The sequence below is a fragment of the Cebidichthys violaceus genome, unplaced genomic scaffold (genome assembly GCF_023349555.1).
Source record: "Cebidichthys violaceus isolate CVI_PGR_0920_01 unplaced genomic scaffold, fCebVio1.0.p SCAF_60, whole genome shotgun sequence".
NCBI lineage: Eukaryota > Metazoa > Chordata > Actinopteri > Perciformes > Stichaeidae > Cebidichthys > Cebidichthys violaceus.
Genome location: NW_027176817.1, coordinates 735,449 through 761,805, shown reverse-complemented (window position 1 = coordinate 761,805; position 26,357 = coordinate 735,449). Strand labels below are relative to the sequence as shown.

At 42.2% G+C, this 26,357-nt stretch overlaps 2 protein-coding genes across 7 annotated transcripts; both read left to right on the top strand.

The window, feature by feature from the left end:
• Nucleotides 1-2: 2 nt before the first annotated feature.
• Nucleotides 3-6,426, top strand: svopl (SVOP-like). 3 transcript variants are annotated; one of them, XM_068734008.1, is made up of 16 exons: nucleotides 3-42; nucleotides 1,187-1,310; nucleotides 2,007-2,092; nucleotides 2,184-2,282; nucleotides 2,376-2,447; nucleotides 2,555-2,679; nucleotides 3,356-3,419; nucleotides 3,553-3,678; nucleotides 3,773-3,901; nucleotides 4,375-4,448; nucleotides 4,673-4,869; nucleotides 4,961-5,072; nucleotides 5,388-5,469; nucleotides 5,986-6,075; nucleotides 6,145-6,258; nucleotides 6,340-6,426. In XM_068734008.1, the coding sequence occupies exons 2-16, from the start codon at nucleotides 1,202-1,204 to the stop codon at nucleotides 6,349-6,351; spliced, it is 1,491 nt and encodes a 496-aa protein (XP_068590109.1). In that variant the 5' UTR covers nucleotides 3-42; nucleotides 1,187-1,201; the 3' UTR covers nucleotides 6,352-6,426. The 3 variants fall into 3 exon arrangements, with proteins under 3 accessions (XP_068590109.1, XP_068590108.1, XP_068590110.1); XM_068734007.1 differs by lacking the exon at nucleotides 3-42 and adding an exon at nucleotides 49-165; XM_068734009.1 differs by lacking the exon at nucleotides 3-42 and adding an exon at nucleotides 49-212.
• A 392-nt stretch (nucleotides 6,427-6,818) lies between these two features.
• On the top strand, nucleotides 6,819-23,459 carry LOC137889960 (protein-methionine sulfoxide oxidase mical3b-like). 4 transcript variants are annotated; one of them, XM_068734020.1, is made up of 33 exons: nucleotides 6,819-6,884; nucleotides 7,741-8,114; nucleotides 8,778-8,985; nucleotides 9,069-9,185; nucleotides 9,296-9,397; nucleotides 9,534-9,689; nucleotides 9,769-9,869; nucleotides 9,954-10,211; nucleotides 10,290-10,405; nucleotides 10,867-10,993; nucleotides 11,102-11,195; nucleotides 11,287-11,434; nucleotides 11,525-11,721; nucleotides 11,849-12,024; nucleotides 12,110-12,277; nucleotides 12,450-12,527; nucleotides 13,622-13,696; nucleotides 14,470-14,629; nucleotides 16,174-16,244; nucleotides 16,335-16,386; nucleotides 16,539-16,719; nucleotides 17,564-17,772; nucleotides 18,019-18,087; nucleotides 18,253-18,726; nucleotides 18,809-18,891; nucleotides 20,020-20,091; nucleotides 20,912-20,962; nucleotides 21,064-21,309; nucleotides 21,553-21,646; nucleotides 21,726-21,776; nucleotides 21,930-22,029; nucleotides 22,176-22,249; nucleotides 22,335-23,459. In XM_068734020.1, the coding sequence occupies exons 2-33, from the start codon at nucleotides 7,848-7,850 to the stop codon at nucleotides 22,517-22,519; spliced, it is 4,560 nt and encodes a 1,519-aa protein (XP_068590121.1). In that variant the 5' UTR covers nucleotides 6,819-6,884; nucleotides 7,741-7,847; the 3' UTR covers nucleotides 22,520-23,459. The 4 variants fall into 4 exon arrangements, with proteins under 4 accessions (XP_068590121.1, XP_068590118.1, XP_068590119.1 ...); XM_068734017.1 differs by lacking the exon at nucleotides 20,020-20,091; XM_068734018.1 differs by lacking the exons at nucleotides 17,564-17,772; nucleotides 18,019-18,087; nucleotides 18,253-18,726; ... (7 more) ...; nucleotides 22,176-22,249; nucleotides 22,335-23,459 and having other exon boundaries at nucleotides 16,480-16,650.
• Nucleotides 23,460-26,357: the final 2,898 nt, after the last annotated feature.

The following is a 26,357-nucleotide window of genomic DNA, read 5'->3' as shown; positions in this document are numbered from 1 at the left end:
GACGAGGACGTCGACGATGCTACTTCCGGACTCACCTGGCAGGTAAACAACAGCTTCACTTTTTACCGGAGTTACCGGCCGATGAGCCGGTCTTCACGCCTGAAGTCCCGCAGTAGAATGAGAGCGAGCAGCCGGACGGACTCTGTGTGGAGAACACGGTTCTGAGTGAGTTCTTCACATCGAACACTTTCACCGCCACGCGGACACTTCAGGTCCGTGACGTGAAGCTAGTGTTCCTGCATGATTGTATTATTATTATTATTATTATTATTATTATTATTATTATTATTATTAATGTGTGTCTGCAGGTTCTGCTTTCATAACCACGCGTCATAGCCGGTGATCTACTTTATCGTGCGGAGATTCCTCCGCGTTTCTCCGTTTATAATGTAAAGGTTTAAATGACGTAATGAACGAAGGAGACGGAAACCAAGGAGAGCTGTCTTAGAGGTTCAGACACTTCGTACTTCATAGAGTACTTCATAAAGTACTTCATAACTTCATGTTTGTTGTTGGAGCTGGAACCTGCTGGTCAGGTTTACACAATGACGTCATAACTTCATAATGTTTTATTGTGAGAGAGTTAAAGAGCGTCATCATAACACATGCATATAGAAACACAGTGTAGTCTGAACCAGGAAGTATCTTTAATAACATGAACACTGATTCAATCACAACAATGTGATTTAAATAACCATTTTATTATTATTATTATTATTTATATTTGTATAACTGTGATTATTATTGTTATAAATATTGTTATTATTATTATCATTATTATTAAATACTTTAAATTAACGGAGTGGATTCATTTCGGATTGAACAGAAATATTTAAATAAATATTTTATATTAATGTAAAACTCAGCATATAAACCAGAAATTCACACTTCAGTAAAACTATATTATTTAATATTATATAATATATTCATCTCTTCTTCATTTTCTCCGTTAACGTGTCGATGAAGAAATATTTAAATATTAAATTAAATGTTTTTAAGAGTAGAGTAGGAAATGAAAGTTGTTGTATTTTTGTTGAATGTATTACTGTTTTTATTAATTAAAAGTGTTTCCTGTGTGTGGTTCATGATGATAGTTATTGATCACTTTATGGATGATAGATGATGATAGAATGATGAATATGAAGTGATGATAGATAATGAACATGAAATGTTTCCTGTGGGACAGAGCTGACGGCTCACAATGGGAGATCTCATGAAGACTCAGCTGGTGAGCGCCATCCAGCTGCAGGAGGTGGAGATGCAGGAGAAGCCTGCAGACAAGGGGCAGGGCAGCAAAAACCCAGTCCACGGTGAGCGTCTAATCAATCATCAATAATCAATAAGACGAGATGTTTATGATTCACAGCGTCGCTCCTCCTGAGGCCACCAGGGACAGCACTGAGTCACAAACACCAGCAGCCAATCAGACGCCTCCTCCCTCTCCAACCAATCACATGACCCCATGTCATTACCAGGAAGGGAGAGGAGAGGAGAGGAGAGGAGAGGAGGAGGAGGAGGAGGAGGAGGAGGAAGAAGAGGAGGAAGAAGAAGAGGAGAGGAGAGGAGAGGAGAGGAGAGGAGAGGAGAGGAGAGGGGAGGAAGAGGGGAGGAGAGGAGAGGAGAGGGGAGGAGGAGGAGGAGGAGGAGAGGGAGAGAGAAGAGGAGGAGAGGAGAGGAGAGGAGAAGTGTTGAAACAACCGATAACAAAGAGATTAAATTCATGTTTGTTTATGAATGAAAATTATATAAAACTATTTAACTATATTAAAATATAAATAATTAATATAAATATTAATATATATTTAATTAAAACAATAAACACTGTGTTGTGCTTTAGAGATAAACATGATTTATAATCAGATATTAAGTTTAAAGCATCAGTGTCAATGTCAGCCATGTTGGGGGAACGTTGTTGTATCTACCTGGAGGTAAGCCCCTCCCCCTCCTCTCAGGTGTGTCTGGTGGTGGTGATGATGATGATGATGATGAAGATGGTTTCTCCACAGAAACGTTCTCAGTAGAAGAAGCCGTAGAAACGATCGGATTCGGTCGTTTTCACATCATGCTGTTCGTCATCATGGGTAGCGCCAACGTGAGTTTATTCATAACAACACATATAACATAAAGAATATATATATATGAATATAATGTGTGTGTGTGTGTGTGTGTGTGTGTGTGTGTAGATCGTGGAGGCCATGGAGATCATGCTGCTGGCTGTGGTTTCTCCAGAGATCAGGTGTGAGTGGCGTCTGGAGGACTGGCAGGTTGCTCTGGTCTCCACGGTGAGTCACAGGTTATTGATTATACATCGATCAGTTCCTCTGTACTGCAGTAGTACTGTAGTACTGGAGCACTGATGCAGTACTTTGTCTCAGATGGTGTTTCTTGGCTTCATGGTCTGTGGAGTGTTAAGTGGATACCTGGCTGACAGATACGGACGCTGGAAGGTCAGACTCATGTTTATCATCGTATATCCTCTGTGTGATAGTACACATGATGTGTATATTCTTGTGTATTTTCTGTGTGTGTATACTGTGTGTGTACTTGTACTCAGGTGGTGTTTGGAGGCTTTGTGTGGAGCGCCTACTTCTCTCTGCTCACCTCGTTCGCTCCGTCCTACGGTTGGTTCATCTTCCTGCGCAGCATGGTGGGCTGTGGAGTCGCTGGAGTGTCTCAGGGGTCAGAACACACACACACACACACACACACACACACACACACACACACACGCACACACACATACACACACATCAACATACACACACGCACACACACATACACACACACACACATCAACATACACACACACACACATCAACGCACATCAACACATACATACGCACACACATCAACACACACACTCACCTCCTTCTCGTTGTTGTCCTTGTTGTTGTCTTTGTTGTTGTTGGTGTTGTCCTTGTTGTTGTTGTTGTTGGTGTTGTCCTTGTTGTCCTTGTTGTTGTTGTTGTCGGTGTTGTTGTCAGTGTTGTCCTTGTTGTTTTTGTCGGTGTTGTCCTTGTTGTCATTGGTGTTGTCCTTGCTGTCGTTGTTGTTGTCGGTGGTGTCCTTGTTGTCCTGGTTGTCATTGTTGTGTTGTCCTTGTTGTTGTCGTTGTTGTTGTCCTTGTTGTTGTTGTTATCTGTGTTGTCCTTGTTGTCATTGGTGTTGTCCTTGTTGTTGTCGGTGCTGTCCTTGTTGTCCTGGTTGTCGTTGTTGTTGTTGTCCTGGTTGTCCTGGTTGTGTTGTCGGTGTTGTCTTTGTTGTCCTTGTTGTTGTTGTCGGTGTTGTCCTTGTTGTCATTGTTGTTGTTGTCGGTGTTGTTGTTGTCCTTGTTGTTGTTGTTGTCGGTGTTCAGATTCGTGTTGAAGACGGAGTTCATCCCGGCGAAGTACCGAGCCGTCCTGCTGCCTCTGGCCACCGTGAGTCTTCTTATGAATCTGGTTGTTCACGACAACGACGTTCGAGGTTCACTCGGTTGTGTTCTCGAGCTCACCTGTCTGATGATGTCATGGGTTGAGATGTCCCAGCATGCTCTCTGTCTCTGTGCTTCAGATCTTCTGGATGTTGGGCTCCATGCTGATCATCGTTCTGGGGATGCTGGTGGTTCCCACTCTGGGCTGGAGGTGGATGATCCGTCTCTCCGTCACACCCAGTATCATCCTCATCTTCCTCTTCAAGGTGGGACCTCCCACTCATCTGTCTGTCTGTCTTCACCTGTCTGTCTGTCCTGACTTGTCTGTCTGTCTTCACCTGTCTGTCTCTCTGTCTCCAGTTCATCCCTGAGTCGGCTCGTTATAACGTGTCAGCAGGAAATGTCTCAGCTGCTCTTCAGACTCTTCAGAGAATCGCTAAAATTAACCGAGCGTCTCTTCCTCCAGGACGACTGGAGGAGCCGATGGTGGTACGATCAACTATCTATATATTTATATTTATACATTCATCACATATACAATACATATCAGTATCAATTATCTATACATTTATATTTATACATTCATTACATATACAGTATATATCAGTATCATGGTATATTATATAGTATATAAAAGTATAGTATATAGTATAGTATCGTATATAGTATAGTATATAATAGTATAGTATATAGTACATATATTAGTATATAATAGTATATATATTAGTATAGTGTATATATAATAGTATATATTAGTATAGTATATATAATAGTATAGTGTATAGTGTATATATATATTAGTATAGTGTATAGTGTATATATAATAGTATATATTAGTATAGTATATATAATAGTATAGTGTATAGTGTATATATATGTTAGTATAGTGTATATATAATAGTATAGTGTATAGTATTTAACAGAATGATGAAGGTGAGGGAGTCTTCCTCTCTGGGTCTCAGGAACAAAGAGGAAGTTGGAGGATTCTTCTCGGTTCTTCGTTCAGGACGACGTCGTTGCTGCTCTGGTATTCATGGTAACAACTCCTCACTTCTACTTCATGCTTTTGTTATTATTAATATGTTTATTTATAGCAATAATAACTTTAAAAATAATAACTTTAAAACAAGGAGGTTCCCTCGTGATGCCTTCAGGCTCCGTTCAGTAAAGGATTTGACGAACACCTTTCGTTGTCATTAGATATGTTTATTCTTAAATCTGGGTTTGATCGATGCGTCCGCGGCGTCTCTCGTCCGTCAGGTTCGTGGCGTCCTTCACTTACTACGGCTCGGTGCTCAGCAGCTCGGAGCTTCTGGAGAAGAACTTGTTGTGTTTGACGGATCCGGATCAAGACCATCTGGTGAAACACCAGAACCAGGACGGACTCTGTCACTGCATCTCCTTCCAGCTCAGAGACTACCAGACGCTGCTCATCAGCTGTCTGGGAGAGGTGGCCTGTGAGTCCTGAAGAGTTTAATTAAGTTTAACTCTGAGTTCATGAGTTCAGCTGTTAAATGTGTCTGGACTTTGTCCTCCTTTGTCTTCCAGTGGTCCCACTAAACATCGGTCTGCTGAATGTGTTGGGACGGAAGATGTGCATGACTTTGCTGCAGCTCGGGGCGGCCATTATTTTCATGTTGCTCAACATCTGCACCACCATGTGAGAACCTTCTTCTCTTTCTGCTCTTACAGTTTCACTGGGTCCTGGTTTACGAGGACCTCCAATCTCACTGGGTCCTGGTCTGAAAGGACCTCCAATCTCATTGGGTCCTAATTTATAAGGACCTCCAGCCTAACTTGTTCCAGGTTTATGAGGACCTCCAGCCCAACTTGTTCCAGGTTTATGAGGACCTCCAGCCTAACTGGGTCCTGGTTTATAAGGACCTCCAATCTGACTCGGTCCTGATTTATGAGGACCTCCAGCCTAACTGGTTCCAGGTTTATGAAGACCTTCTGTCCCTGTTTTTCTCTCCAGGTTCGGGTTCACAGTGTTGCTGTTCCTGCTCCGGTCTCTGGTTTCCATGAACTTTAATGTGGTTTACATTTACACTGCTGAGGTATGTTTGTACTGTACTGGTTTTAGTGGTGACAGGTGTCTTTGTGTCTCAGGTGTTTGTTGATCAGGTCTCAGGTACAGGTGTCTTTGTGTCTCAGGTGTTTGTTGATCAGGTCTCAGGTAACAGGTGTCTTTGTGTCTCAGGTGTTTGTTGATCAGGTCTCAGGTAACAGGTGTCTTTGTGTCTCAGGTGTTTGTTGATTAGGTCTCAGGTAACAGGTGTCTTTGTGTCTCAGGTGTTTGTTGATTAGGTCTCAGGTAACAGGTGTCTTTGTGTATCAGGTGTTTGTTGATCAGGTTTCAGGTAACAGGTGTCTTTGTGTCTCAGGTGTTTGTTGATTAGGTCTCAGGTAACAGGTGTCTTTGTGTATCAGGTGTTTGTTGATCAGGTCTCAGGTAACAGGTGTCTTTGTGTCTCAGGTGTTTGGTGATCAGGTCTCAGGTGTTTGTTGATCAGGTCTCAGGTAACAGGTTTTTGTTGATCAGGTCTCAGGTAACAGGTGTCTTTGTGTCTCAGGTGTATCCCACCGTGGCCCGGTCTTTGGGGATGGGCTTCTGTACGTCGTTCAGTCGGATCGGAGGAATGATCGCTCCGTTCATCGCTCAGGTGGGTTCAGTGTTCCTCCAGAGAACCTCTCAGGTGAGTTTTCAGGTGTTGACCCTGTGTGTACTTCAGGTGCTGATGTCTCAGTCGGTGATTCTCGCTCTCAGCCCGTTCGCCGTGGCCTGTTTGATCTGCGCTCTGGGAAACTTTCTGCTGCCGATAGAAACCAGAGGACGAGCTCTGCTGGTGAGAAACACATCTCTGCTTTCACTTTGCTCAAACTAGACTTCTACTTTATTTTAACTTTATTTATCTCTTTGTTTTCAGCAAAGCTCCTGATGACGCCTCCGAACAAAAGTTACTGTTTTATCACCGTTACGTCTGCGATATAAAGATATTAAATATGTTACTGAACTCACCTGTTTCTGTGCCTTCATTCCCTGAAGGGAGTTAATTCAAAGATTCAGTTTAATTTGCATTAAATAAATGGTTTAAAGCATTATAATGTAATTTAAAGGTATTGTAATAGTTATGTTTTTCATTAAAGTGTTAATAAGTGAACATTCAGCCTGAAGGTGGCGCTGCTGCGTCTGATGATCTCTGCTCCTGATCTCCTCCTTAAACTCATTAGCTCAAACTTACTCAGATTACAGATTACTGTCTGTCCTCAGGGGGGCGGAGTCTGCTGTCCACTGACCCCGCCCCATGACCTTAGACACGCTGTGTGTGTGTGTGTGTGTGTGTGTGTGTGTGTGTGCGTGTGTGTGCGTGCGTGCGTGCGTGCGTGCGTGCGTGCGTGTGTGTGAGAGAGAGATAAGTAGATTTCGACGTTGGTTGGCAGCAGTTGCAGACGGACAGCAGCTCTCTGAGACGTAAGTAAAGACTGATTCATTTAACACTTTTACATCTGAACATTATAACTGTGTGTGTGTGTGTGTGTGTGTGTGTGTGTGTGTGTGTGTGTGTGTGTGTGTTCAGGGTCTTTAAACTGAGAGAAAAACATTGTAATTTTAAACAAAAATTGAATCTGAATCCTCAAACAGAAGCAGGTGTTATTATTGAATTAAAGCAAACAGACAGATTAAAAAGGGAAATGTTCCTTTATGTAAACTAATAATAACAACTAATAATCCAGATTATCACGGTGTTTACAGGTGTGTTGTTAGCAGACAGGTGTCTCCTCTACAGGTTTATTGGTTCCTCCGGGTCTGATTCTACTGAATGTTTGTTCATCTGAATGAACAAACAATTATACAAGACATTTCTATGAACGTTGGTCTATTATTATTATTTATAAACTGTGTGTGTGTGTGTGTGTGTGTGTGTGCGCGCGCTGGTGCTTGGTACAGATGGATCTGTTCTGTATGAAGCTCTTTGTTGCTCTTCACTCTGATTGTCTGCTCTGCAAGTGCCCCAACACACACACAGTCACTCAGACAGGTCATGTGACCTGAACACAGTGACATCATTATGACTCTGTGTGGTGTCTGAAGCTGAAAACCAGTCTCTCTGTGTTTTTGTTGTAGTTGATGTTTTCAGGTCTTAATCTTGACGTCAGTACTTGAATACTACATGTTTTACCTCATACTTCTTCTTTATACTACTTCAAACCCCACTGATATAAGTACCTCATACTTCTTCTTTATACTACTTCAACCCATTTAAATAGTGAACAATCCTTTTACTCACAGTTGTGTTGCCACTTCCTGTCCTCCGTATCTGTGGCAGAGTGAGACCTCTCTTGGACGTCGGAAGGCGAATTGGAGTCCGTCAGTGACATCATCAGCAGGTGACCCCCCCCTCCCGATGGTGACCCGCAGCCTCCGGGGGTCGCCATGGGAGACGAGTCTTACCCAGAATGCCAAGCTCAGGAGCTGTTCGACGAGTTTGTGTCGGCATCGACCTGCAGGGCGGCGCTGTGGTCCTTCAGCCAGCTGTGTGAACATCTGCATCTGGACCGGAGCGCCGCGGAGAGGCCGCTGTACCGACCAATCAAACGCCGCCTCAACTACTGGAGGGCCAACGCTCTGTGGGCCAAACTGGACCGGAGAGCCAATCAGCAGGAGTACCTGAAGGGGGGCAGAGTCTGCAGCAACACCACCGTAAGTATTATTATCTATATCTATATATAATATATTATATATGTTCTTTATATATATATATATATATATATATATATACATATATATATATATATATATACATATACATATATATATATATATATACATATATATATATATATATATATATATATACATATATATATATATATATATATATATATATATATACGTATATATATATATATATATATATATATACGTATATATATATATATATATATATACATATATATATATATATATATATATATATATATATATATATATATACGTATATATATATATATATATATATATATACACATATATATATGTGTATATATATATATACACATATATGTATATATATATATATATATATATATATATATATATATATATACGTATATATATATATATATATATATATATATATATATATATATATATATATATATATATATATACGTATACGTATATATATATATATATATATATATATATATATATATATATATATATATATATATATATATATATATATATAACAACACCACCACCATATGTTCTTTATTTAAAAAATTTGTATTATCAAATATAACAGCACCACATCTGTCGCTGTGATTGGTCAGTGTGTTTTCTCTCTCTCTGATTGGTCAGTGTGTGATCATCGGGGCGGGGCCCTGCGGCCTGAGGACGGCGGTGGAGCTGAGCTTCATGGGAACTCGGGTGGTGGTGCTGGAGAAGAGAGACTCCTTCTCCAGAAACAACGTGCTCCACCTGTGGCCCTTCACCATCCACGACCTGCGAGGCCTCGGGGCCAAAAAGTTCTACGGAAAGTTCTGTGCCGGCTCCATCGATCACATCAGTGAGTCCATTGATCCCATTGATTCCGACGGATCGGGACGAGACGGATCTTCCGATCAGCGCCACCTGTTTTCTGTCTTGCAGGTATCCGTCAGCTGCAGCTGGTCCTGCTAAAGGTCGCCTTACTGCTGGGGGTTGAAGTCCATGTCAACGTGGAGTTCAAGAACCTGGTGGAGCCGCCAGAAGACCAGCACCGACGCAGTGAGAGCTTCAGTTATTCAAATAAAAACGACTGATTGTTAGTAAAACAATGCTTACCTATTTGTTTACCTGTCTCCCTGCTTACCTGTCTACCTGCCTTACCTGTACAGAGGTGGGCTGGAGGATGCAGGTGAGTCCAAAATCTCACGCCGTCAATCAGCTGGAGTTTGACGTCATCATCGGAGCAGACGGACGCAGGAACACGCTCCCAGGTGAACCAATGAGAGTGTGAGAACACGTCACGCTAACGCGGGTCAACATACACCCTGACGAGGCAGAGTCCAATATGTCCTACGTCAGCCACCGTACAGAGAGTAAATCCTTTGATCTATGTCAATACTTTTTCAGGTTTCAGGCGTAAAGAGTTTCGAGGGAAGTTGGCCATCGCCATCACAGCTAACTTTAAGAACAGAAACTCCTCGGCCGAGGCCAAAGTGGAGGAGATCAGCGGAGTCGCTTTCATCTTCAACCAGAGATTCTTCCAGGAACTTCGACAGGAAACTGGTACGAAACATGAACCACATCTGGTTTCATCTGTTTTAATGACATCATTATGAGACTGTTATTGTTATTCATATTTCAGGGATCGATCTGGAGAACATTGTTTACTACAAAGATGACACTCACTACTTTGTGATGACGGCAAAGAAACAGAGTCTGTTGGAGAAAAAAGTCATTAAACAGGTGAAACACACCTGGATACACAACAAAAGACTCAAAGTCAAAGAGAGACAAGTCTGAGACAATAACAACATCTTCCTCCATCAGGACTTTGCAGACACCGCGCTGCTTCTGTCTCGGGCAAATGTGGACCAGAATGCATTGCAGGCGTACGCCCGCGAGGCCGCCGACTTCTCCACCAATCACCAGCTGCCGTCTCTGGACTTCGCCATGAATCACTACGGTCAGCCGGACGTCGCCATGTTCGACTTCACCTGCATGTACGCGTCGGAGAACGCCGCCATGGTTCGCCAACGCCACGGACACCAGCTGCTGGTCACACTGGTGGGAGACAGTTTAGTGGAGGTGAGACAGGTGTCATGCTGGATCAGTTATCAATATTAAATATATTTAACATCATTGATCAGATGATTTTGTTTGCAGCCGTTCTGGCCGATGGGAACAGGAATAGCTCGAGGGTTTCTAGCAGCTCTCGATTCAGCCTGGATGATCCAGAGATGGTCTCAAGGAGAAGCTCCTCTGGACATCCTGGCAGACAGGTACATATACTATAAACTATAAACCTGAGCCAGCCCTAACTATAAACCTGAACCAGCCCTAACTATAAACCTGAACCAGCCCTAGCTATATACCTGAGCCAGCCCTAACTATAAACCTGAACCAGCCCCAACTATATACCTGAGCCAGCCCTAACTAAACACCTAAGCCAGCCCTAACTATAAACCTGAACCAGCCCCAACTATATACCTGAGCCAGCCCTAACTAAACACCTAAGCCAGCCCTAACTATAAACCTGAACCAGCCCTAACTATAAACCTGAACCAGGCCTAACTATAAACCTGAAACAACACTAACTATACACCTGAACCAGCCCTAACTATAAACCTGAGCCAGCCCTAACTATAAACCTGAGCCAGCCCTAACGATAAACCTGAACCAGCCCTAACTATAAACTGTCTCCTGTCTCGCTCCCGTGTCCCTCCTCCTGTCTGTCTCTCAGAGAGAGTCTGTACCGTGTCCTCCCTCAGACGACTCAGGAGAACCTTCAGAAGAACATCAGTCTGTTTACAGTCGACCCGACAACAAGATACCTGAACATCAACCTGATGCTCATCACACCTGCTCAGGTAAGCACACACACACACACACACACACACACACACACACACACACACACACACACACACACACACACACGTTTTAAGCAACAAACTGACCATTTTTCTGTCTTTCAGGTGAGACATCTGGTGGACACGGGTGAGAAGGCGGGACTAAATCCAGACTGTGGTGACATCATCCGCCTGCCGTCTCCCAGCTTTCTTAAACAGAGCGAGTTCCTACTTTATTACCAATAAGAGTGATTATTATCCTTTGAATGAACTGATATGTGATTGGTTGCCTGTCTGTGCCTCTCTGATAGGTTCCTTCTCTCAGTCCAATAAGCTGCTGACTTGGTGTCAGGAGCAGACTCGTGGTTACCGCGGTGTGGCCGTTAATGACCTGACTACTTCCTGGAAGAATGGCCTCGCTCTCTGTGGCCTGATTCACCGATACCGACCTGATCTCATGTAACAATAATCAATATTATTAACATTATTATTATGTCATAATGATACCGAGCTGATCTCATTATTTCCTGTCTACCTGTCTGTCCTCAGAGACTTTGCCTCTCTAAACGTGTCTTCAGTGGAGGACAACACTCGTCTGAGCTTCGATGTGGCTGAACGTCACTTCGGGATTTCTCCTCTGATGACGGTTGATGAGATGAATTCTGTAGCAGAGCCGGACTCTCTGTCCATGGTGATGTACCTGAGTCAGTTCTACCAGCTGTTAAAGGACAAGCTGCCCCCTGCTGGTGAGATCTATCATCATTCATATCATTATTAATATCATATGATATTATATATGAATGAGTCAGCTGTCTGAAGACTAATAATAATTCTAATAACTAAGACTCCTGAAGGTGTGACTTCCTGTTTCAGGTGGTCTGAGTCACAGCGCTGACCTCAGATCGGCCCTCATCACTCCGGCCTCCCTGCTGAGCAGACTGGGTCTCAGTCCGTCCAGGAAGAGGAACCCAAAGGTCCTCTCAGAGTCTCAGAGAGACGCTCTGGGCAAAAGGAGGAAGACCAGTAGAGACGGTCGAGAGCTCCAGGAGGTCACTTTAGTGAATCTGAATCACATGTCGATGTTTCTACTTGAGTTTGTTCTTGTTTTAAAGTCTCCATGTTCCCCGTTTCTAGTCATGTGACCTGAACGCCGATGATGTCATCCAGGTGTGCGACGAGGCCTTTGTGGGCGGGGCCAGTCGCTCCAGAGTGCGTCTGATGGCCAATCAGCTGCAGGCGAAGCTGGACGAGAGGAGTTCTTCTTCTTCTTCTTCTTCTGACGCGGCGGCGTTACGTCGACAGGTGAGACACGAGCGGCCCTCCAGAGAGGCGTTAATGTTTTATTATCTGGTACTGATGGGAATATTGACATTAATCATTATTATTATTGTTATTATATAGATGTTGATATTAATGTTGACAATGAACTCATGAATCAATAATAAGTCTGTATGTGACTCTGTGATTGGACCAGCAGGGGGAGCCCCCCCCCCCTCAGTCTGAAGACCGTCAGCCGGCTGAATCTCCGGGTCAGACGCTATCATGGAAACCGGTAAAGACTGGTAGTCAGCTGAGACCAGAAGAGACCAGCAGAGACCAGCACAGACCAAGAGAGACCAGCAGAGACAAGTAGAGACCAGTAAAGACCAGTAGAGACCAATAGAGACCAGTAGAGACCAGTAGAGATCAGTAGAGACCAATAGAGACCAGTAGAGACCAGTAAAGACCAGTAGAGACCAATAGAGACCAGTAAAGACCAGTAGAGACCAGTAGAGACCAAGACTGCATACTAACGTATTGTATACTATAGTATTACACACTAACATACTGCATACTATAGTACTACACACTAACATACTGCATACTAGCATACTGCATACTATAGTACTACACACTAGCATACTGCATACTATAGTACTACACACTAACATACTGCATACTATAGTACTACACACTAGCATACTGCATACTATAGTACTACACACTGGCATACTGCATACTATAGTACTACACACTAACATACTGCATACTATAGTACTACACACTAGCATACTGCATACTATAGTACTACACACTAACATACTGCATACTATAGTACTACACACTAGCATACTGCATACTATAGTACTACACACTAACATACTGCATACTATAGTACTACACACTAGCATACTGCATACTATAGTACTACACACTAACATACTGCATACTATAGCACTACACACTAACATACTGCATACTATAGTACTACACACTAACATACTGGACCAGAGACCTGAGTCCACATCAGCTGAACTCTGTTGTGTTTTGGACTCTTGTACATGCAGTTAAGAAACACAACTTTCACAAAACCACAAATGAGACGTGTTGACGGCTGACTGTCCACTTTTAGAAGTACTATGTACTATGTAGTATTTTACGCTCACTTGGTCCTAGTTCCTCTGTCTCGGTCTCGGTTTACATCTGGTGTGTTTTAAATATTTAATTCTCGTTATCATATTTTTAATCAACAGTTGAACTATAAAACATGTTTCATTTCTTAGAGTGTAGAAGTACCAGTCAGTAGTAATACTACAGTAGCTTTCAGAGTAGTACTACTCGAGTATTTAAGTACTGAGTAACTGTCTTCCTCTCTGTCTCCTTCAGAGGAAACGGACTCTTCAACAGGAACAGATGAGTTTTCGCTTCAAAGAGAAGATCAAGTCTCAGTGCGAGGAGCAGGTACGGCGCTGCAGTGCATTCTGGGTACATGTGAGTCGTCAGCATTAATGTGGACTGTCTCTTTAAGAAGCTCACAGCAGATTTAAACAAGGAGACAGCTTTGTTGTTGTTGTTTAGTCCTCCGGCTCGGTCTAATTCCTGAAGCTCTTCAGGGCAGAGTGGTCCATGTGATCAGTGAGCGGATCAATAACAAACAGCCTCCACATGAAGCACATGAATAGTTCCTATTGACTTCAGATCAGCTGCAGACTCTGCAGACGGACTTCCCCTTCATCTGCTGACTCCACCAGACTCCATGTAGTCCTTCATCTGGTTCCTCTGACTCCAGAACCCTGTATGGATCTGTTGAAACTCACTGATCAGACCAGTTCATGTGAATCGTCCAAATACCTGAAGAGGTCTCACTGCTCCTCGTACCTGTCTGTCTGACTCGTACCTGTCTCTCTGACTCGTACCTGTCTCTCTGACTCATACCTATCTCTCTGACCCGTACCTGTCTCTCTGACTCGTGTCTGTCTCTCTGACCCGTACCTGTCTGTCTGACTCGTACCTGTCTCTCTGACCCGTACCTGTCTCTCTGACTCGTGTCTGTCTCTCTGACCCGTACCTGTCTGTCTGACTTGTACCTGTCTCTCTGACTCGTACCTGTCTCTCTGATCCGTACCTGTCTCTCTGACTCGTACCTGTCTCTCTGACCCGTACCTGTCTCTCTGACTCGTACCTGTCTCTCTGACCCGTACCTGTCTGTCTGACCCGTACCTGTCTGTCTCCAGTCCTCAGGCTGCAGTGACGTGTGCTTCTTCTGTCAGAAGAGAGTGTATCTGATGGAGCGTTTGAGTGCAGAGAGTTTGTTCTTCCATCGCAGCTGTTTCCAGTGTTGCCAGTGCAGCGACACACTGAGACTGGCGGCGTATGCCTTCGACCACCACGACCGTGAGTCACTAAAGACCTGCTGCCAAAACATCCTCACTTCATTTAATGCGTCATTATTATCCTGAGAGAAGTCTGCTTCACAATCGGACATTAAATACAAATGAAAACAGGATTATTATGAATGACGACTTCATTCTCAACACATGTACATTGTGGACGCTTTGCTGTGATTTCAGTCCAATTTTTCTTCTGCCACATGACCGTCACAGTTTAACTCTTTCTTCACACGCTCAGTTATTATGCTCATATCTGCATCGTATATCTCTTACAGCCTGAGGGCCATGAACATATGTCTGTTCATACATACAGTCCACATAAAGCCTCTTTATGTGCACCACTGTGTTCAACTACATCTTGAACTCCTGACCTCTGATTGAAGTAGTACAACTCCCACTTCTGTCTGTTCTGGTTCTTCTCAGTGTGTGGAAGTTCATTTTCTGGGCCCTCAGCTCCTCTGAACTGGTTCATGTTAACTGGTTCATGTTAAATGGATCATGTTAACTGGTTCACATTAACTGGTTCATGTTAACTAGATAACGTTAACTGGATCATGTTAACTGGTTCACGTTAACTGGTTCACGTTAACTGGTTCAACTGGTTCACGTTAACTAGATCATGTTAACTGGTTCATGTTAACTGGTTCATGTTAACTAGATCACATTAACTGGTTCATGTTAACTGGTTCACGTTAACTAGATCCCGTTAACTGGATCACGTTAACTGGTTCACGTTAACTGATTCATGTTAACTAGATCATGTTAACTGGATCACGTTAACTGGTTCATGTTAACTAGATCATGTTAACTGGATCACGTTAACTGGTTCAACGGGTTCACGTTAACTAGATCATGTTAACTGGTTCACGTTAACTGGTTCACGTTAACTAGATCATGTTAACTGGTTCATGTTAACTGGTTCATGTTAACTAGATCATGTTAACCGGTTCATGTTAACTGGTTCACGTTAACTTGATCATGTTAACTGGTTCATGTTAACTGGATCACGTTAACTGGTTCATGTTAACTGGTTCACGTTAACTGGATCATGTTAACTGGTTCATGTTAACTGGTTCATGTTAACTGGTTCACGTTAACTAAATCATGTTAACTGGTTCACGTTAACTGGTTCACGTTAACTAGATCATGTTAACTGGTTCATGTTAACTAGATCATGTTAACTGATTCATGTTAACTGGATCATGGTGAAAATGAGACTGCGTGTGTATGCGTGCGTGCGTTGGTTATGGTTAATGGTATGCCTCCATGAAGTGAATGCAAGTCAATGTAATGCCCTGTAACGTGATGAAAACAAGACTGTGTGTGTGTGTGTGTGTGTGTGTGTGTGTGTGTTATACACACTATATACTCAATAGCTCGACTTGTTTCTTTGGTGACCTCTCTCAGCGGCCAATCAGAGCGGAGCAGTCACATGACCAGAGCTTTTTGAAGTGTGCGGCGGGAGTGTGTTTGTCTGCTGGTATAAGAACAGGGTGAAGTCGAAGCGCTCACACATTTGTGCTGATGTTTCTTCTTCTGCTGTCTCAGGGAGGTTCTACTGTCTTCAGCACTACGACGCTCGTCTGAGGAACAAACCGACTTCACACCGAGCGTCCGTCGTAAGAACCCTTCTGCCTAATAAAGGTTCAGAGGTTCAAAATATGACAATGAGAGCGTGTAAGAACTAAGCGTGTTTGTTTTCTCCACAGGCGTCTCTGGGTTCAGAGCCTCTGGTCTCTGCTGCCGGTCGTCGCTCTTCAGGTGAGCTTGGTTCACCGCTCCCTCCTTTCGGTCTTTCGTACCTGTTCACACCTGAGCGCGCTCCTTAAACTGGAATCACTTGTGGTGCTTTAGTGTGTGTGTGTTTCTGTGTGTGTCTGTGTGTGTGCGTGGCCGTGCTGGTGTGTCGGCAGTGGCTTCTGTGACGGCGGCGACGATGCCGGAGAGGATCGAGCTGGAGAACTACCGCCGGAGCTCGACGAAGATGGAGACGGAGGAGCTGCTGGAGGGGCCCAAGGAGCCCGAGGAGGTCTCCGAGGAGACCCTGAACCGGTTCAACCTCGGCATGGACGAGAAAGACCACCACAGATCCAGGTCTGAGTCTGCTCTGTGGGCCCCATGCTTCTGTATGGAAGGTCATTAACACCAAGAGAAGATTCAAAATACATGAACTTCATCAGATAATAGATATTCAAGAGAGGACGACGTAGAGAGACAAGTCAAAAATATGACTTTTAAGATTAAAGGTACCATATACAACAATGTTTCTAAAAAAGAATGTATAGACTGATACAAACATAATCCCTCTCACTCATCGCAAATTTAAGGACAGTCCACAACTATGAGCAGTTGTCCTGAATCTTGAGTCTTGAGTCTTGAATCCTGCTTATCCTGAAAATGAGACTAAATCAGAGTTCTGATGGTTTCTATCTGAATAAAACATTTAATAGGTCTGCTGTTGTGTCTGTAGACAACATCAACATAAAATTGTTACAATATACTAAATAAATGCACTTAAGTTTAAGTTATAACTTTAAAATGTTTCCTTATAAATCAAATTAGTTTTTGTGGCATTTTCTGTTAAAATTACAAAATAGAACCCCGAATTACATCAAAACAATTATGGCTTTTAAATCAGTTTAAAGAGTTTTAGACATAAATATCTTTTAAATAAAGCTCATGATTAAATCAAAACAGTGAATTTTTTATTTTTATTATTTTTATGTCAAATTGACAAATTGACCTGTAAAGAACTGAGACTTCACCAAAGTGATGCTTTCTTGTGTCAAAACATTTTGTAAACTAATCAGAAGTATTTATTTATTAATTATAAATGTATTAATAATAATGATTTAATTTACTGGTAGTATTGATCTTCCATACACCTCGCCTCCTCCCTCCTCCCTCCTCAACAGTCTCTTGTGTTTGTGTGCTTCAGTTCAGAGTCAGAGATGGAGGAAGAGGAGGAGGAAGGCCGGGGTCATCGTCATCGTGTGACTTCAGAAGAGGCCAAAGCTTCATGGAGGGAGACTCTGCAGCAGCACCTCCACCTGAGAGACGAGGAAGAGGAGGAGGAGAAGGATGAAGACGAGGATGAAGACGGGGAAGAGGAGGAGGACGAGGGTGAAGAGGCGGAGTCCAGTGACGGTGACTCTCAGGGCGTTTTTTTGTTTCCTGTCGGGTCTGTAGTTTGAATCTCTGCATGTTGTGTTGTGTTTCCTACTGCTGGTAGAGTTGTGTTGTGTTGTTGTTGTTATTGTTGTTGTTGTGATTTTGTGTTATTGTTGTGTTGTGTTGTTGTTGTGATGTTGTTGTTGTCGTCCTGCTGGTAGAGTTGTGTTGTGTTGTTGTTGTGGTGTTGTTGTGATGTTGTTGTTGTCCTCCTGCTGGTAGAGGGGGAGTACAGTCCTTTGGAGATGGAGCGACGTTCAGGTCTGTGGCTCCTGTTAGAGGAGGAGACAGGTAGAGAACAAACCGGACTACATTCATGAAAACATCAAATCTAGATCAGCTTCACTTCACCAAGCTACTGCTGTGATCTCTATACACACATATATGTATATATACATGTGTACTGTGTACTTTATACTGTGTACTGATGTCCTTTCCTCCCTGTCTCCCTCTCAGAGGAGGAGTTTTCTCCTCTCGTCTCAGCAACAGGAAGTGACACCACACACTGTGACACACCTGCCTCCCCCCCGCCATCTCGCATCACCTCCTTCACACCTCCGTCCGACACTTTGCCCACCGCCAACACGCCGTCCACCGCCTCCTTCGTCACCACGTCTGACTCCGCCCACGATGAGGAGGGAGACAAAGCTCCGCCCACATGGCGCAAACCTGTCGTCGTCACGGAGACAGCCGTTCAGAGGCAACCTGCTGAAGGGAGGGGCTTGTTTGATGACTTCAGCACTGAGCTGAAGAAGCCCCTCCAGCTGAAGGGTCCCAGAGAGGCTCCACCCCTTCGAAAGGTGGACGGGGGCGGGGCTACAACCTTGTGGAGGTCTGTCTTTTCAGGAAACAGGAAGGAGAAGAAGAAGAAGAGCAGAACGTTACCTCCTGGTACAGAGAGGAACACAGCCAATCAAAGGAGAGCTAAAGGTAATGACTTCATCAAAACACGTAGTGATGTCACAGTGATGAGGTCATACAGTAACTTTACTTCCTGTATTGCTGTCTTCAGATGAGAGAGGAGGCCTGACGGAAGAGTCCGATCTGGACTCGTCTGCTCTGCTGCAGAGATGTTCACTGAAACCAGGAAACAACGTAAGACTCAAACACACCTACGTCAATGACATCATCATTACATCACATTGACACATAAAGGATTTGTAACTATAAACCTGAGCCAGCCCTAACTATTTAAACCTGAACCAGCCCTAACTATAGACCTGAACCAGCCCTAACTATAAACCTGAACCAGTCCTAACTATAGACCTGAACCAGCCCTAACTATAAACCTGAACCAGCCCTAACTATAAACCTGAACCAGCCCTAACTATAAACCTGAACCAGTCCTAACTATAAACCTGAACCAGCCCTAACTATAAACCTGAACCAGTCCTAACTATAAACCTGAGCCAGCCCTAACTATAAACCTGAACCAGTCCTAACTATAAACCTGATCCAGCCCTAATTATAAACCTGAACCAGCCCTAACTACAAACCTGAACCAACCTTAATTATAAACCTGAGCCAGCCCTAACTATAAACCTGATCCAGCCCTAACTATAAACCTGAACCAGTCCTAACTATAAACCTGAGCCAGCCCTAACTATAAACCTGAACCAGTCCTAACTATAAACCTGATCCAGCCCTAACTATAAACCTGAACCAGCCCTAACTACAAACCTGAACCAACCTTAATTATAAACCTGAGCCAGCCCTAACTATAAACCTGAACCAGCCCTAACTATAAACCTGAACCAGCTCTAACTATAAACCTGAACCAGCTCTAACTATAAACCTGAACCAGCTCTAACTATAAGCCTGAACCAGCCCTAACTATAAACCTGAACCAGCTCTAACTATAAACCTGAACCAGCTCTAACTATAAGCCTGAACCAGCTCTAACTATAAGCGTTATTGATCAAGCATTAGCGAGGAAAAGTCTTAAGCCTGCTCTTAAATGTGGTGAGTGTGTCTGCCCCCCGGACTGAAACTGAAAGCTGGTTCCACAGAAGAGGAGCTGGATTGTTGAAGGCTCTGGTTCTAGTTCTGCTTTTGGAGACTCTAGGAACCACAAGTAATCCCGTATTCAGGGAGCGCAGCTCTCTAGTGGGGCAATAGGGTACTATGAGCTCTTTGAGATATGATCCACTTGAATCCTTGTGCTGAGTTATGGGATCAGTCTCCGGTTCTCCGGTTAAACTGTTCTTGTTCTGATGTTTGTAGCTTCGGTTGGATTTGTCTGAGCTCACGTCTGAAATTCAGAGCGTCACGATAAAAGAAGAGGAGAACCAGGAGGTATCAGCTGTGTTCTGTAGTGTCATCAGTGGTTTAGGTTGTTGGTAGTTTGAGTCCTGTGGTTTAGAGTTTTATTTTAGTCAAATGGAGATTAGAGTTGATTAGGACGTGTTCCAACCATCTTGATATTTGACTTTGTCTGGACTGCTGAGAGACTTGTCCTGACTTGAACTTTTCTACAATGACTTGAGATTTGACACGGTCTTATTCAGGCTTGATTTGTCTTGACTGACTTGAGACTTGTTTCGATTCACTCGTATGAGTCTCAAATGAGTTCTTCTTGTCTCAACTAACCTGAGACTTGGTCTTGACTGAACCAAACTTGGACTTGTTTTGACTGACTTGTTCTTATCTCAACTGACTTGAGACTCATCTCGACTGACTTCAAATTTGTCTCAAGTGACTAATTGTTTGTCATGACTGACTTGGGACCTGTGTCAACCATTTGAAACTTGTCTACAACATCTGAGACTTGACTCGGACATGTTTTGAGTGACTTGTTCCTATCTCAACTGACTTGAAACTTGGGATTGACTGAAACAAAGTTGGACTTGTTTTTAGTGACTCGAGAGTGACATGACATACGAGTCTCAAGTGGCTTGAGGGTGAGACTTAGACTTGACTCAACTGACTTGGACTGGTCTTGACTGACTCCCCATTTGTCGTAACTTACTTAAGACTTAACGTGGACTCGTCATACCGGACTTGACTTGGACGTGTCCTTGAAGACATAGAAACCACAGACATGTTAGTTCAGTGTTTGTTGAGACCTGGTTTTGTTTAAATCCCTCTGATTGTTTTTGTGCTTCATGTCTCTCAGCCGGCGTACGTTCCTCACGCTCTGGCTTTTAAACGAGCGTACGCCATCAAGGTACGGACCCGGGTCCTCATCTGGTTCTGGTTCTGGTTCATAGTCTGTCCTGTCGGACTCTCTGCTAGACCCCCTGTGATGGATTCACATTGTTGTTTCAGAAATGCTCTCTGAAGAACAGAGTCCCCCTCCAGGACTCTGACGGACAGTCCTCATGTCCCACAGAGGTGCTAGGGGTCCTGATCCATCAGAAGGAGTCGTCTAGTCTAGATGTCAGGGAGAATATGTTCCAGAGGGGACAACAAGACGAGGACGAAGACCTGGATGCCAAAATCACCCGACGAGTTCAGAGAGCTGCTAGAAGAAAAGCCAAACAGGAACAGCTGAAGAGACTCCACAAGGCTCAGGTGAGTGTACCTGAGGTCAGAGACAGTCAGGGGGAAAGACCAGGTCCACCTGAGGACCAAGACAGTCAGGGTAAAAGACCAGGTCCACATGAGGACCAAGACAGTCAGGGTAAAAGACCAGGTCCACATGATGGTTTTGTTTTTTTAGTGTATAAGTACATATTCCTGCATGTTTTCTCAGTGTATAAGTACATATTCCTGCATGTTTTCTCAGTGTATAAGTACACATTGGTTGTGTTCCAGATGATCCAGAGGCAGCTGCAGCAGGTGGAGGAGAAGCAGAGACAGCTGGAGGAGAGAGGAGTGATGGTGGAGAAAGCTCTGAGAGGAGAAGCAGGTACAAACACACAACATGTCTACATAGTAACGTTTAGTACACCTGTCGTATGTTTCTCACAAGCTCACCTGTGATCCAGATTATTGGGGAGACTCCAACGACAGCCAGGACATTGAGCTTCACCTGGAAGGTGAGTTCACCTCCTCAGAGAGTATCAAACAACACAATGTACTGTAGTACATGAAGTATACTGTAGTGTACTGTAATGTATACTGTAGTGTATTGTAGTGTACTGTAGTGTACTGTAGGACTCGGTGACCTGTCTGTCTCTCTGTCCCTGTAGGACTGGGTAAACTGGATAATTCGGCCCTGATGCAGCAGTGGTTCCAGTTGGTCCAGCAGAAGAACTCTCTGGTCCGATATGAATCTGAACTCATGATATTGTGAGTATCTCACCTTTACATCCAGCAGCAGGTTCAGGTTTACCAGAACCTCCAGAATGTGGTTCATCCATCAGGTTCAGGTTTATCAGGATGAATCAGCACCGTGTGGATCCTGGTTTCAGACTCTGGTCTTTGTTGTGTTTCAGTGCTCGAGAGTTGGAGTTAGAGGACCGACAGAGTCGCTTGCAGCAGGAGCTCAGAGAGCGGATGGCCGTGGACGGTAACATCAAACCCAGCAGGACTTTAATCCCATGTTGTAATATTTAGTGAATATTAATATCTCTGTGTGTGGTGGTTTTGTGCAGACCACCTGAAGGAGGAGTGGGAGCTGCTGGAGGAGCGTCTGATCCTGGAGGAGATGTTGGAGGTGGTGGAGCAGAGAGACTCTCTGGTGTCTCTGCTGGAGGAACAGAGACTGCAGCAACGACAGGAAGACCGGGACCTGGAGGAAGTCATGATGACCCGAGGACTGGGACTCAGCTGGACCTGAACCGGTCTGGACTGGTTCAGTCTGACTTGATCAATGCAAAGGTTGATATGAAAACAGTTCAGGTTTGGTATTCTTTGGAGTTTTGGAGAATTCTGGACCCAGTTCGAAGTGGACTCGTGAAACATGTACCAGATGTAACTAAACCAGTTACAGTAACCCAGATCTGAAATAGACCCAAAGACAGTCCACATCAGTCCACCATGAGCTCTCCAGTCCTCTTCTTCTTGTCCTTCTCCTTCTTCCTCTTCTTCTCCTTCTTCTTCCTCTTCTTCTTCCTCTTCTTCTTCTTCTTCTTCTTCTTCTTCTTCTTCCTCTTCTTTTTCCTCTTCTTTTTTTTCTTCTTCTTCTTCTTCTTCTCCTTCTTCTTCAGTCGTCACTACATCAGTGTCTCTGTTATGTCAGTGGCTACATTTACATGCACAGTAATATTCTATTATTAATCAGAATATAACTGCAGTTGGAGAAGAAGAGTTATTGTTATGGATGTATGTCAAGGGGACGTTTTATGTTAACGGTAGAATGCACGGCTGCATGTAGCATCAGTGGAACGTGCACAACCTAAAGAACCAGAACATTCTGTGAAGGTAAAGGTAGTCTGTAGAACGTACTTCTACAAGTCAGTAAATTAAACTACTTACATTAATATGTTTAACTAGTTAAATGAATAACTAGCAGTGTGAAACTGTACAACATGTGTATTTAAATGATTACAGACGCAGTATTACATATTCAGTGTTAGTGTTTAGCAGCTGTACTATTCACACTATTGATTATTGTGCCAAACGCCATCATCTGTTGATCACTTCTACCAAACTTCACCTGTCGGCCTTATTTCACGTCAACTTGCCATATTATCAATAACTGTTTATTAATCCTGTTTAAAGTTGTGCAACTGTTAACGTAACTATGTATTAATAAAACAAAGCCTTCTGACTTCATAGCTTCTTGTTTGATAAAAGATTTCTTCTGATTTCTGTGGTTTTGTTTTATACAAACAGCTGTAAAATATTTGTGTTGGACTAAGTTTATATGTCCAATCAGGGTGAGCTGTCTACGGTCTGTTGTACCCGTGGTGGACATGCAGAGAGGACACTTCATCACCTTTTCTCCACTGGAAGGGAATCCTAGAGGACACTTCATTCTATTTTATCTTATTTTATTTTTCTATTTGTTCAAATTCTATTTCTGCTCTGTTATTTTATTGTACTGTATATATTGTGCATTTCCATACGTAATATTTTATATTTTATTTTACTCTGTAAATTGCTGCTGCTACAAACTAATTTCCCCTGGGGATGACTAAACTTTATATCTATCTATCTATCTATCTATCTATCTATCTATATTATCTTTGACTTATATTCATATAGACGTTACACATGCTGTACTTATAAATTTACACTAAATTGTAGACGTATAATGTATATTATTGATTTATACTCATATAGATGGTACATGTGTTGTACTTATATATTAAGACTTTATGTACAGATATAATGAATATTATAAAAAGTCATAGGATAGTATGTCAAAAAAAGTCATACTATAACATGTCGAAAAAAGTCATAGTATAGTATGTCGTAAAAAATCATAAAAAATTCATAGTATAGTATGCGAAATGAATAAAAAAGTGATATAGTATGTCGTAAAAAGTTAAAAAAAAGTCATAGTATGTCGTAAAGAGTCCAAAAAAAACATCCTAGCATAGTATGGCATAAAATGTCCTAGAAATGTCATAGTATACGATGTCATAAAAAGTCCTAAAAAAAGTGAAAGTATAGTATGTCGTAAAAAGTCATAAAAAGGTCACAGTATAGCATGTCGAAAAAAGTCATAGTATAGTATGTCATAAAAAGTCCTAAAAAAAGTGATAGTATAGCATGTCGTAAAAAGTCCTAAAAAAAGTAATAGTATAGCATGTCGAAAAAAATCAAAAAACAGTCACAATATAGCCCTTCGAAAACAGTCATAATATTGCATGTCGAAAAAAGTCAAAAAACAGTCATAGTATATGATGTCGAAAACAGTAATAGTATTGCCTGTCGAAAAAAGTCAAAAACGGTCATAGTATAGCATGTCGAAAAGTGAAAAAACAGTCATAGTATATTATGTCGAAAAAAGTCAAAAACGGTCATAGTATAGCATGTCGAAAAGTCAAAAAACAGTCATAGTATATGATGTCGAAAACAGTCATAGTATAGCCTGTCGAAAAAAGTCAAAAACGGTCATAGTATAGCATGTCGAAAAAAGTGAAAAAACAGTCATAGTATATTATGTCGAAAACAGTCATAGTATAGCCTGTCAAAAAAAGTGAAAAACGGTCATTGTATAGCCTATCAAAAAAAGTCAAAAACGGTCATAGTATAGCATGTCGAAAAAAGTGAAAAACAGTCATAGTATATTATGTCGAAAACAGTCATAGTATAGCCTGTCAAAAAAAGTGAAAAACGGTCATAGTATAGCCTGTCGAAAAAAAGTCAAAAACAGTCATAGTATAGCATGTCGAAAAAAGTGAAAAACAGTCATAGTATAGCCTGTCGAAAATATATTATGACAAAAAACAGTCATAGTATATTATGTCGAAAACAGTCAAAGAAAAGCCTTCGAAAACAGTCATAGTATAGCATGTCGAAAAAAGTGAAAACCGGTCATGGTATAGCATGTCGAAAAAAGTCAAAAAACAGTCAAAGTATATTATGTCGAAAACAGTCATAGTATCGCCTGTAGAAAAAAGTAAAAAAACAGTCATAGTATATCATGTCAAAAAAAGTAAAAAAACTGTCATAAGATATTCTGTTGAAAACAGTCATAGTATAGCCTGTCGAAAAAAGTCAAAAACGGTCATAGTATAGCACGTCGATAAAAGTCCAAAAACAGTCATAGTATAGCCTGTCGAAAAAAGTCAAAAACGGTCATAGTATAGCACGTCGATAAAAGTCCAAAAACAGTCATAGTATATTATGTCGAAAACAGTCATAGTATAGCCTATCAAAAAAAGTGAAAAACGGTCATAGTATAGCATGTCGAAAACAGTCATAGTATAGCCCTTCAAAAACAGTCATAATATAGCATGTCGAAAAAAGTCAAAAAACAGTCATAGTTTATTATGTCGAAAACAGTCATAGTATAGCCTGTCAAAAAAAGTCAAAAACGGTCATAGTATAGCATGTCGAAAAAAGTGAAAACGGTCATAGTATAGCATGTCGAAAAAAGTCCAAAAACAGTCATAGTATATTATGTCGAAAACAGTCATAGTATAGCATGTCGAAAAAAGTGAAAATGGTCATAGTATAGCATGTCGAAAAAAGTCAAAAAACGGTCACAGTATAGCATGTCGAAAACAGTCATAGTATAGCCTGTCAAAAATATATTATGACAAAAAACAGTCATAGTATAGCCCTTCGAAAACAGTCATAATATAGCATGTCGAAAAAAGTGAAAACCGGTCATAGTATAGCATGTCGAAGAAAGACAAAAAACAGTCATAGTTTATTCTGTCGAAAACAGTCATAGTATAGCCTATCAAAAAAAGTCAAAAACGGTCATAGTATATCATGTCGAAAAAAGTGAAAAACGGTCATAGTATATTATGTCGAAAACAGTCAGAGTATAGCCTGTCAAAAAAAGGGAAAAACGGTCATAGTATAGCATGTCAAAAAAAGTGAAAACGGTCATAGTATTGCATGTCGAAAAAAGTGAAAAACGGTCATAGTATAGCCAGTCGAAAATATATTATGACAAAAAACAGCCATAGTATATTATGTCGAAAACAGTCATAGTATAGCCCTTCGAAAACAGTCATAATATAACATGTCGAAAAAAGTGAAAACCGGTCATA

What these genes read in the sequence shown, in the direction of transcription:
- svopl (XM_068734008.1), top strand. Translation starts at nt 1,202, where the DNA reads ATGGGAGATCTCATGAAGACTCAGCTGGTGAGCGCCATCCAGCTGCAG. An exon ending in CAGCAAAAACCCAGTCCACG is followed by an intron (nt 1,311 to 2,006) that starts GTGAGCGTCTAA and finishes GTTTCTCCACAG; the next exon opens with AAACGTTCTCAGTAGAAGAA. An exon ending in AGGTTGCTCTGGTCTCCACG is followed by an intron (nt 2,283 to 2,375) that starts GTGAGTCACAGG and finishes ACTTTGTCTCAG; the next exon opens with ATGGTGTTTCTTGGCTTCAT.
- LOC137889960 (XM_068734020.1), top strand. Translation starts at nt 7,848, where the DNA reads ATGGGAGACGAGTCTTACCCAGAATGCCAAGCTCAGGAGCTGTTCGAC. An exon ending in TGCTCATCACACCTGCTCAG is followed by an intron (nt 10,994 to 11,101) that starts GTAAGCACACAC and finishes TCTGTCTTTCAG; the next exon opens with GTGAGACATCTGGTGGACAC. An exon ending in GAATCTGAACTCATGATATT is followed by an intron (nt 22,030 to 22,175) that starts GTGAGTATCTCA and finishes GTTGTGTTTCAG; the next exon opens with TGCTCGAGAGTTGGAGTTAG.